Source organism: Zophobas morio, unplaced genomic scaffold, assembly GCF_036711695.1.
Source record: "Zophobas morio isolate AGI-343-1 ecotype UQ-CSIRO unplaced genomic scaffold, CSIRO_AGI_Zmor_V1 ptg000012l, whole genome shotgun sequence".
Lineage (NCBI taxonomy): Eukaryota > Metazoa > Arthropoda > Insecta > Coleoptera > Tenebrionidae > Zophobas > Zophobas morio.
In genome coordinates this window covers 22394892-22404840 of record NW_026972117.1, presented here as the reverse complement: position 1 = coordinate 22404840, position 9949 = coordinate 22394892, and the positions used below count along the sequence as shown (strand labels likewise).

General features: G+C 42.3%; 1 protein-coding gene across 1 annotated transcript in view; it reads right to left on the bottom strand.

Annotated features, from left to right (window-relative positions):
* Positions 1-829: 829 nt before the first annotated feature.
* Positions 830-9949, bottom strand: part of LOC135128012 (otoferlin-like) — a 238177-nt gene continuing 229057 nt past the window's right edge. Inside the window, exons 16-23 of the mRNA XM_064054794.1 lie at positions 4578-4778; positions 3136-4524; positions 2951-3085; positions 2629-2900; positions 2410-2580; positions 1638-2362; positions 1268-1547; positions 830-1217 (exon numbers count right to left, since the gene is read on the bottom strand). Coding sequence (XP_063910864.1) covers positions 1037-1217; positions 1268-1547; positions 1638-2362; positions 2410-2580; positions 2629-2900; positions 2951-3085; positions 3136-4524; positions 4578-4778 — 3354 coding nt within the window. The 3' untranslated portion in view covers positions 830-1036. The remainder of the gene's footprint in view (positions 1218-1267; positions 1548-1637; positions 2363-2409; positions 2581-2628; positions 2901-2950; positions 3086-3135; positions 4525-4577; positions 4779-9949) is intronic.

Below are 9949 nucleotides of genomic sequence, written 5' to 3'. Positions count from 1 at the left end.
ATAAAGAATATGCGGCAGGTTTTTAGACATAGACATGTACGGTGTGTGTTATATCTGTCTATAAATTAGAATCACAAAGGAAGGGTGAACACGACGAGGACCTTAAATTTTGCCCTCTTAAAGTTAGATTATTTCTCAATTTTTTGTACTTCTCAAGGATCGAGGATAAACAATTTTTGTATCCTCCATATTTTGTGTTTGATTTAGGGGCGTTTTTCAGCCTTCAGGCTCCTATTTTGCATTTGAACGCATTCCGCCATAAACAAACACAACGTAGGGTTCCAGTTTTGTTAACGATTAGAGTTCAAGGTCAAAGTTTTGAATTTTCGCGGGTTTTAAAATTTTGTTCACGTGTTAAAATTATGGATTGCTCATCCTCTTTAAGATTTTGGGGTCAACTTAAAATATGTTGGTGTAAATTTTATTTTTTGTAGTTTATTTATATTTATGGCCTTACATATATGTATTTTTTTTTATTTTAATAATAAAATTATTATCAAACATGTACATACTAATTTCTTTGTAGATTTTTTTTGAATGACGAAATTTTATATTTAGTGTTATATTGTACATAGGAAAACCTAAATATTTATTTTTACTAAAAATAGAACCTTTTTTGACTTTTTTTAAATAAAAGATAACCCTAAATTAATTTCTAAAGTAGAAAGTTTGGTTAGTGTGTTAATGATAACAACATATGACAGCCTTAAATTGCATTTCCATGGTACATTGTCGGCATACCACACGAAGTCAGATGCTAGAATGCGCGAAAATATTTACAAAGTACAAAGACATACATAGACTTTTGAAAATAGGTAATTATTTATTTTGCATATATTACAAGTAATAGACAACTGACACGCAATAAAAGTCTGAAATTCAACATTTTGTGTATTTTTGACGTCACTCCTAATTATAATACATTTTGACTTAGGCAAAAGCCACATCGTATTTTACATGGTGTGTGAATAAATTTGTACTGATGTAAAATGTAATCGATTACATGATGAATTGGTGCATATATGAAAAACAAGCCTTAAGCTCCTAACATCTTCTTAACAGTGTAACCTGGTATAGAGTAGAAGAATAACAGGATGATTATTGCTAAGCCAAGTATAATAAAAAGTTTCAAAATCGTCCATTTATAGTTGTGCCATATAATGTAACGTATCGACTTGAGCGGATTCATGAACCACATAAACGACGAATCTGGTCGACTGAAACAAAATAAAACAGCTTTAATTTCAATGGACGCATAAAAACTCACTTTGGTTTTTCCAGTTGGTCCGGTTCGCTTCTTCCTAACCCCACCGGATTTTTGTCAGCTTCGTCCTTCGATAATAAATGGATTTCTGCTTCCACTTTTCCGGTTAATTCCATTTCTTCGTTGTCCTTTTTGATGAAAAACGGCCACCAGCCCTTTACCCGTTTTTGCTTGAAAATATTTACAACGGGGACCGAACCGTCTGTTTTTAACATGTCCAAAGTGCACAGTTTCGAGGATTTTGCTCCCCGAGGAAAACGGTTCAAATCCAGTGTGATGGCCCCTGAAAAGTCGTACTTATTACAAATTAACTTTTAAAAATATTCTAACTCTAGATACGTCTTTTAAGAAAAAAGGGCTAATGAAATTTTACCTAAAAAGTCGTCGGCTGAAAAGTGATCAGCATCCCATACTTGTAACTCTAGTCGTGCTGGTATTTTACACTCCGTCTCGTCCCACGAGAAAAGCGATTCCTTTCTTGAGATGACAATTTTCTGCTCTGCCACCATATAATCAAAAGGAAAAATAAACCTCCAGTTGAAATTCCCCTCTCCCGTCAAACTACGGTAATGTATGTCCGTACACTGGCAATCCTCTGGTCCTTTTAGCCATCCTTTGACATAAATATCTGACATCTTTTCCCCGGTGAAAAATGCGTCATCTTCCAGCACTACGTCGTCGGTATTCCATATAATAACCCTCAGTTCGTAGCTTTTGGGTTTTCGAGGAGAAATGTCCAACGGTGGTCCCGGTAAAGGCATATCCATCGGGAACATATCGACCCACATTTCCAGCTTGCCTTGTTCGATTCCCGGTTTGTCTGGATTATAAAGCGGTCGAGTTTCCACATGTTCCGGAATTAAGTGGCATCCAATTTTCGGAAATTCGTGCCAACGATGTAAAACCGCTAGAGCCATATGTTCTTCAGCCTCACGTGTTCTGTAAAAATCGAAGTCTTCGCAGTGAATCGTAAACACCTGACGTCCAATTTTCACTTGGCTGTCTGAGTACATTGGAGCTTCTACTTTGGCGTCTTTGCATAATTTGGCCAAGATCTGAGTAGGCTTCATAGCGTCTTTCCAGGCGTTGTACCCTTGTCTGAAGAACAAAGATTAGACAGCTGTCAATTAAACGCGTTATCTTACTCTTCATATTTCTCGGGAAGACCACATGTAGCTCTATGTCTGCTATAAAATCTGTTTTCTAAATCAATTTTCGTTTCACCGACCATGTCATCAGATCCGACCAAGTCCCAGTCGTATATCTGTATAGTAAGTGACGAGTCCTGTGGGAATGTAGCTTCGATCTCGAAACACCTGCAGTAAATTGCTCAAGCGTGAAAGTTTAACGTAAATTATACTTACTTTCCGAATACTGGGTTCAGTTGTTTTGAGATGTAGTTGTCTTTGTCGCTAATACGTTTTGAACCTAGTTGTATAACCACGTATGGATCCGCTTTACCATTGAGATCCATGGGATGAAGATCGTTCGCTTTGACTACGTAGACACGTACTAGAACACGAATGGGGTCGTTTGAAGGCAAACCTTGAAAGAATCCGAATTGTGGGTCGAAACCCATTATGGTGTGGTCTTCGATATCTTTAGGTAAAGGCCATTTGTATACTTTGATAGCACCCTACAAAGTTTTTAGGTTAAAAATCCTGAACTTCGCGAGTCAGGTGTTACCTTAAAATAACCCACTACGCGACTTTCGTCTTCAGTGTCATCACCAGTCTTTTTACCTCTGTATAATTCAAAGGTATGCAACCACTCTTTGAATTCACCGAAGTCTGATATCGCCTCCAGCTCGGTAGGGTATATCTAAAACAAACAATGTTAGTTTAAAATTACTACCCATTTATTAGTTGTACTTTGCATAAGGCGGGTTTGTATTTACTTCTTTTTCGAACGCTTTTAGGACTAATTCTTGCTGCAAACCTTGAAGCCGTAGCCGCAGTTTTGAACCCAAATCGTCTTTTCCCGTCTCCTGGACTTTTATCCGAAGTGTTCCCCGACTGTGGATTGCTATCATCATCTGCAAGAATTTGTAGATTCCCATTTTGCTGATTTAACAATTTTTTCGCTTCTTTGGTTTCGTCAATCATTCGTTCGACTGACGCAAAATATTTCGTCCACCAGTCACGACTTCCTTCTTCATCGTCCATGTCCTCTTCAACACTAGGTTTCCGTTTCCTACTAGCCTCAGACTTCATTTTGCTTAAGCTTTGTTGTGTGCCATACCCTATGGAAATCGAAATGTCTTTCGGTAGAAGAGGACTTCGCTCTTTATCGTTATCAATACAGTTTATATTTGTAGGTGAACACTGACTTAAAGTTGGGCAATCATTTTTTGGTTCTTTCAAGGTTCGTTTTCTTTCCTCTGATTCTCGGTCTCTTTTGGTTATCGGTGTGTACATATATTTGTGAATTGAGTTGATCATGTGGGTTCCTACGAGAGTGTAGCGTCCGAAACTTCGACAATCCACAGCTCTGATTGTTAGTGGTGGTCTGTACAGTTCTTGCTCTGGTAGGTCTAAGTCGAGAAATTTCACAGGATTGCTAAAATTTGGGTTCTTTTTGGCGTTTTGAATAATCGAAGAGTAAAGAATGTGACCTGAGCACTCTATATCGACTCTTGGTTTGTCTACTGTTAGTAGATGGATACGTTTCAGGTCTCTCAACCCCCAAAATAGTACTTCGATGCGATAACGCGCCAACGTTGGTCTAATCCCTCTAGGAACTGGTAGCATAGGAATCAAATCTTTAGGATCTGTTTCTTTATAAATCGGAATATCTTTTGGTGCGGGTAACGGCGGCAGCTGCCCTCCATCAACATCGTTCGGTAATTCCAGAAGTTCGAAAGCCGCCAACAACTCCCCAGCATGGTCTGCACCTCTAGTAATATCAAACCACTCCAAAGAAGGCGGAAACTTCGGTTTAGAGTAACCTTCTTCTCTTAACTTAACGTGCGCTTTCGCCAAAGCTCGTCCTATAAACTCCGACTTCCCGACTTTATCCTGGTCGAAGATTTCGATAATAATCGAAGAAGGATCTTGCTTGATTTCTTCAGCGGTTCCATATATGAGAATTTCCCCGAAAATGAGCAACTCGTCCCACGTCGGGCTTAAAGTTTCGTCAATAACTTGCGTGGTTTTACTGAATTCTCCCGCAATTACTCTTGCGAATGGATCCGAAAGACCTGAAGCATCACTTCCTATCAGCGACCTCGCTTGATAAATGTGCGCTCGCAACTGAAAAACCTGAAAGTTTACCGCGTTCATTTATGCAAAAACATGGGGCTGGTTCATGTTACGTGTTTTTCGACGTAATGGATTATGGAAGGGGGAAGCGCTCGCGGTCTTTCCACGTTTCTAATTTCGTGTGTCACTTCGTAGCCTTTCGGTATTCCGTTAATGAAGTTCTTTTTGTGCTTGAGCATGCCTAGCCATAGGTAGATTTGTAACTTCGCCGGGATGGTCCAGCCGCTTGGTCCGGTGCTTCGTTTTCCAGGCAGCTGAAAGGTGGAAATTACGTAATTTTTGAATACATAGGGAAAATGGAAGCGTTGTTTGTAGCAAAAATGAATGCAAACTAATATTTGTACTTAAATATACTGAAGAAGATTTACCAAAGTTAATTTGAATATTAAGGTAGTGTATGTGGGCGTTTTGAAAATCTAATCTTGTTTTTTCTGCGCTATAGAAATTTCAGTATATTGTAATAACAAAACAGTTGAAGCCATTCACTGGTTTTAAATGACGTGAATTAATGTATCTTGTTTTTTGAGATTTTCACTTACTGAATTTTTTGACAGTGGTTTCAAAACCTGAAAAACAACGATTGATTAAATCAGTTAATGTACGTAAGTGCAGAGAATGAAATGGCAAATACATATTCAACTGTTACGTCTTTTACATTAACAAAAGAAGTACTGAAATAATAAAAGTTATCTATATATTTTTACAAATTTTAAATTTACGGTGTATTAAAAATGCTACTTTTGAAAGTTCTTTTTCTACATTTTTTCTGTCATCGTTTGACAGGATTGGGAAACATAATATGCAAAAAATGGGGCGATTGACACAGTTTTAAAATTTGGAGATTACAAATGTCAAAATGTGTTTATTTGTCATTTGTCAAAATTTTCATATTAAAAAAAAAATAAATCAACGGTTGTTGTTTTCGTGCAGTTTTGCTTGACTGAGAGTTAATATATGGTTCAAGAAAGTTAAACAGTGGTTTTCACTGTTGTAGGAAAAACGTTCTTATTTCCATCTTATTTTCGAAGTAAAGTGAAACAAGAAAATGTGGAATGGGAATATTCTGCATCAGCTTGTGTCTAAGAATTTAAAATTAAATACAATCGAATGGATGCTCATTGCAAAAAAGGTCCGGTGATTGTAGAACAATTCATAAACCAACTGTATCATAATTGTGAGATTGTTTTCAACAAGATGTTGCTACGGCCCATGTGGCCAACGCAAAAATCACATATCTTCAAGAATATTTTGACGAACGCTTGATTTGCGATTGCCCAGATCAACTTTATTTTAAACATTTTTCTGAAGCTAAAATTTTTCTTTTAGACAACTAGTAATACTCAAGAGCAAAATAAAAATATTTAAAATAACTATATGGTGCAAGTAATGACAACACGTTTACTTGTCTAAAGGTCTCTGATTAAAATTCACCTTAATCACCCGGTATTGCGAATATAAAATCCGCCATGAGTTTGGAATCTTTCAGTCTGAATTAAACATTGTCAAACATGTAAAAATCGATAGATTAATTATGCAACAAAAACGATCATTTTTTCTGTTTTCATTAGTGATTTGACAAAGTTATCATTCCGAATTTATCGACAGAAACTAGTAAAGGTAAAAATAATAATTGCTTAGAAGTGATAAAACAGACATAACTCGGACCTCAATAAATCGAACTATTTTCATGGCGTCACACTTGGATGAGTAAAATTTTCCATCAACAGCAGTTTTGTCGCTGCTGCACTTGTTACTTTGTCTTGTAGATAAAACACAAAACATATGTAGGAACAACCGTTCCCACAAAATCAGGTGTTCTACCTGAGGGCATTTGTAATATTTGTATAAATGTAAATATTTCCTATCCTTCGTCTACCTGCCCTACACTTCTTCATACTTTCTCTTTTCGCTTCTGGAACTTTCTAAACCCTTCTTTACCTACTTCCACCTCTTCAAATCCGAGCTTACCTGTGTACCATTTTAAACACCCTTCCGTCTTCTCCCTGGCACCCTCGAACAGTAAACAACGAAATAAAATCTAAAAACCGTACCGTCGCTTTTAAATCACCAACGATACCCACAACTGGTGACCCCGACGTGATCAAAAAAAAAAAAACGTGAGTATTACCAGTGATCGCGACGAGTATAGTGCGGAATTTCGAGTGAAATAAAAACTATGGCGTCAAACGCGAATTCACCCGCGCCCCTGTCATCAACCGAGTTGGAAAAATTAACATGGATGGAAGACATCGCGGCGGTCCTCCTACAGAGGCTGACTGAAATAGAAGTCCTCCAGGCATCGCAGCCCCAGAACCGTTCGCCCTCAGACTCGCGGCCAGAGACATCGTCGCGTTCGCGTTCGCGATCGGGATCCCGTCATCGAACGAAAGGCGACAGCGGTATTTGCTATTACCACTGGCGTTTCGGCGACACATCAAGAAGATGCGACAAGCCGTGTAGGTATAGTTCCCTACCGGCGGGAAACGCCGAGGGCAGTCGTTAAAAACGGCCATTGACGCCTGCCCCACCACCCCTACAACAACATCGAGCCGTTTATTCGTCACCGAGAGGACAACAGGAAAAAAATTCCTCATCGACACCGGCGCCGATCTGTGTGTGTTCCCGCATGCCCTGCTACCAAAACCGCGTACGAAGTCCGCATATGAACTTTCCGCGGCAAACGGCACCATCATCGCGACGTACGGAACAATCACGTTGTCGTTGAATTTAGGCTTACGGCGCGATTTTACGTGGAGATTTGTTGTCGCGGACGTGGTGAAACCCATTATCGGAGCCGACTTCCTGGCTCACTACGGACTCCTGGTGGACATAAGAAACCAGCGACTACACGATCAAATTACCCAACTCACTTCCATCGGAGAGGTGACTGAGTGTGAGATCCCGTCCGTAAAAACCATCGCCGGAAGTTCACCGTTCCACGAACTCCTCCAACGGTTTCCCGATGTCACACGTCCAGACGGAACCCCTAAGGCGGTGAAACATTCCACCCGCCACCACATCGTAACCACGCCGGGCCCTCCCATTGCGCAACGTCCCCGAAGACTCGCGCCCGACCGACTCCAGGCAGCAAGAAAAGAATTCGACGCCATGGTCCAGCTAGGAATTGCCCGCCCTTCCCAAAGTTCATGGTCTTCACCGCTTCACATGGTGCCCAAAAAGGGCGACGAATGGAGGCCATGCGGAGATTATCGTGCCCTCAACGCGAGAACCTGCCCCGACAGGTACCCGGTGAGGCACATCCAAGATTTTGCGCAATCCTTACACGGCAAAATCATATTTTCAACGATCGATCTGGTACGCGCATTCAACCAGATCCCGGTCGCAGAAGAAGACGTTCCGAAGACTGCCATTACCACCCCATTCGGCTTGTTTGAATTTCAATTCATGACGTTCGGCTTACGTAACGCAGCGCAGACGTTCCAGCGATTCATGGACGAGGTGTTGCAGGGTCTCGATTTTTGCTATGCATACATCGACGACATCCTCGTCGCATCCGCATCACCAGAAGAACACCTCCAGCACTTGGAAACTGTGTTTCAGCGTTTGAGAGAGTACGGCGTCGTTATCAATCCCATGAAATGCGTCTTCGGCCAGCCAGAGGTCAAATTTTTAGGATATCTCGTTTCCGGCGCAGGTACACGTCCACTTCCAGAAAAGGTCGAAGCAATCCGCAGCTTCCCGCAGCCAAATACAATAAAAAAGTTGCGTCAGTTCTTGGGTATGTTGAATTTTTTCAGAAGATTCCTACCTAAGGCGGCAGAGACGCAAGCACCTTTGAACGACCTCCTCCAGGGCAACGTCAAAGGAAAAACTCCGGTCAACTGGACACCAGCAACGGTGGCCGCATTCGAGGCGTGCAAGGAGAGCCTCGCCGGAGCCACATTATTGGCACATCCCGAGCCAAACGCACCATTAGCTATTTTTTCGGACGCGTCAGATTTCGCCGTCGGAGCAGTCCTCCAGCAGAAGGTCGACGGTCACTGGCAACCGTTGGACTTCTTTTCCAAAAAACTGAGTCCCACCGAGTCAAACTACGGGGCTTATGATCGAGAACTGCTAGCCATTTATCTCGCAGTCAAACATTTTAGGCATATGGTAGAGGCGCGGTCTTTCACCATCTACACAGACCACAAGCCAATCACGTATGCCTTTCAGAAGAAGAATACCGAGTCCTCGCCCCGCCAAATACGACACCTGGACTTCATCAGTCAATTCACGACTGACATTCGCCACATAGCAGGGAACGAAAATGTTGTCGCAGATACTCTTTCTCGCATCGAGGCTGTGGAAACCTCGATTGATTTCCAAGCTCTGGCAGCAGCACAACAGCAGGATGAGGAACTCGAGAGATTTCGAACAGGTAATACAGGCCTGCAGCTCAAACTGGTACGAATCCCAGGCTGCGACGTATCGGTACTCTGCGACGTCTCCACGCGAACAGCGCGTCCTTACGTCACCGAGTCATTTCGCCGAGCTGCATTCGAGTCGATTCATCGTCTATCCCATCCAGGCGTTAAAGCCACCGTAAAACTGGTGACGCAACGTTACGTCTGGCCATCGGTCAAATCAGATTGTCGAGAATGGGCCCGCAACTGCGTAGAGTGTCAGCGTTCGAAAATCTCACGCCATGTCTCTTCGCCCATCGGTACATTCTCGCCACCATCAGCGAGGTTTGAGCACGTGCACTTGGACATAGTAATTATGCCACACTCAGAGGGTTATCGTTACTGCCTTACCATGGTAGATCGGTACACCCGCTGGCCAGAAGCCGTACCCATTAGCGACCAGGAAGCAGCAACCGTGGCACGAGCTTTTTACGACACATGGATCGCACGATTCGGCACTCCGCTACGAGTAACCACCGACCAAGGTAGACAATTCGAGTCGTACCTATTTAAACAACTAAATTGTTTATTAGGAACCACTCATTTGAGAACTACAGCGTACCACCCCTCAGCCAACGGAATGGTTGAACGCCTACACCGACAGTTAAAAGCGGCAATCATGTGCCACCAGAATAATCGCTGGACTGAAGCCCTATCCACCGTCATGCTCGGCATTCGAGCAGCATGGAAAGAAGACTTCCAGGGTTCCTCCGCGGAGCTCGTATATGGCCAACCTCTCCGCCTGCCCGGTGAATTCCTAGGCATCCCACGCGACGAAAACAGCGCAGACAACAGCACCCCAAACTTCGTCAAAGAGTTACGTCAACACGTGCGTAACTTGAAGCCATGTGAGGGAACACGACATGGAGCAAAGAAGACCTTCATTTTTAAAGATCTCGCCACGTCCGAACAAGTTTTTGTACGCCACGACGGTCCCAAGCAGCCGCTTCAACAGCCATACGACGGTCCGTACAGAGTCGTAAGGCGATCGGCGAAAACGTTCGTCGTCAACATCAAAG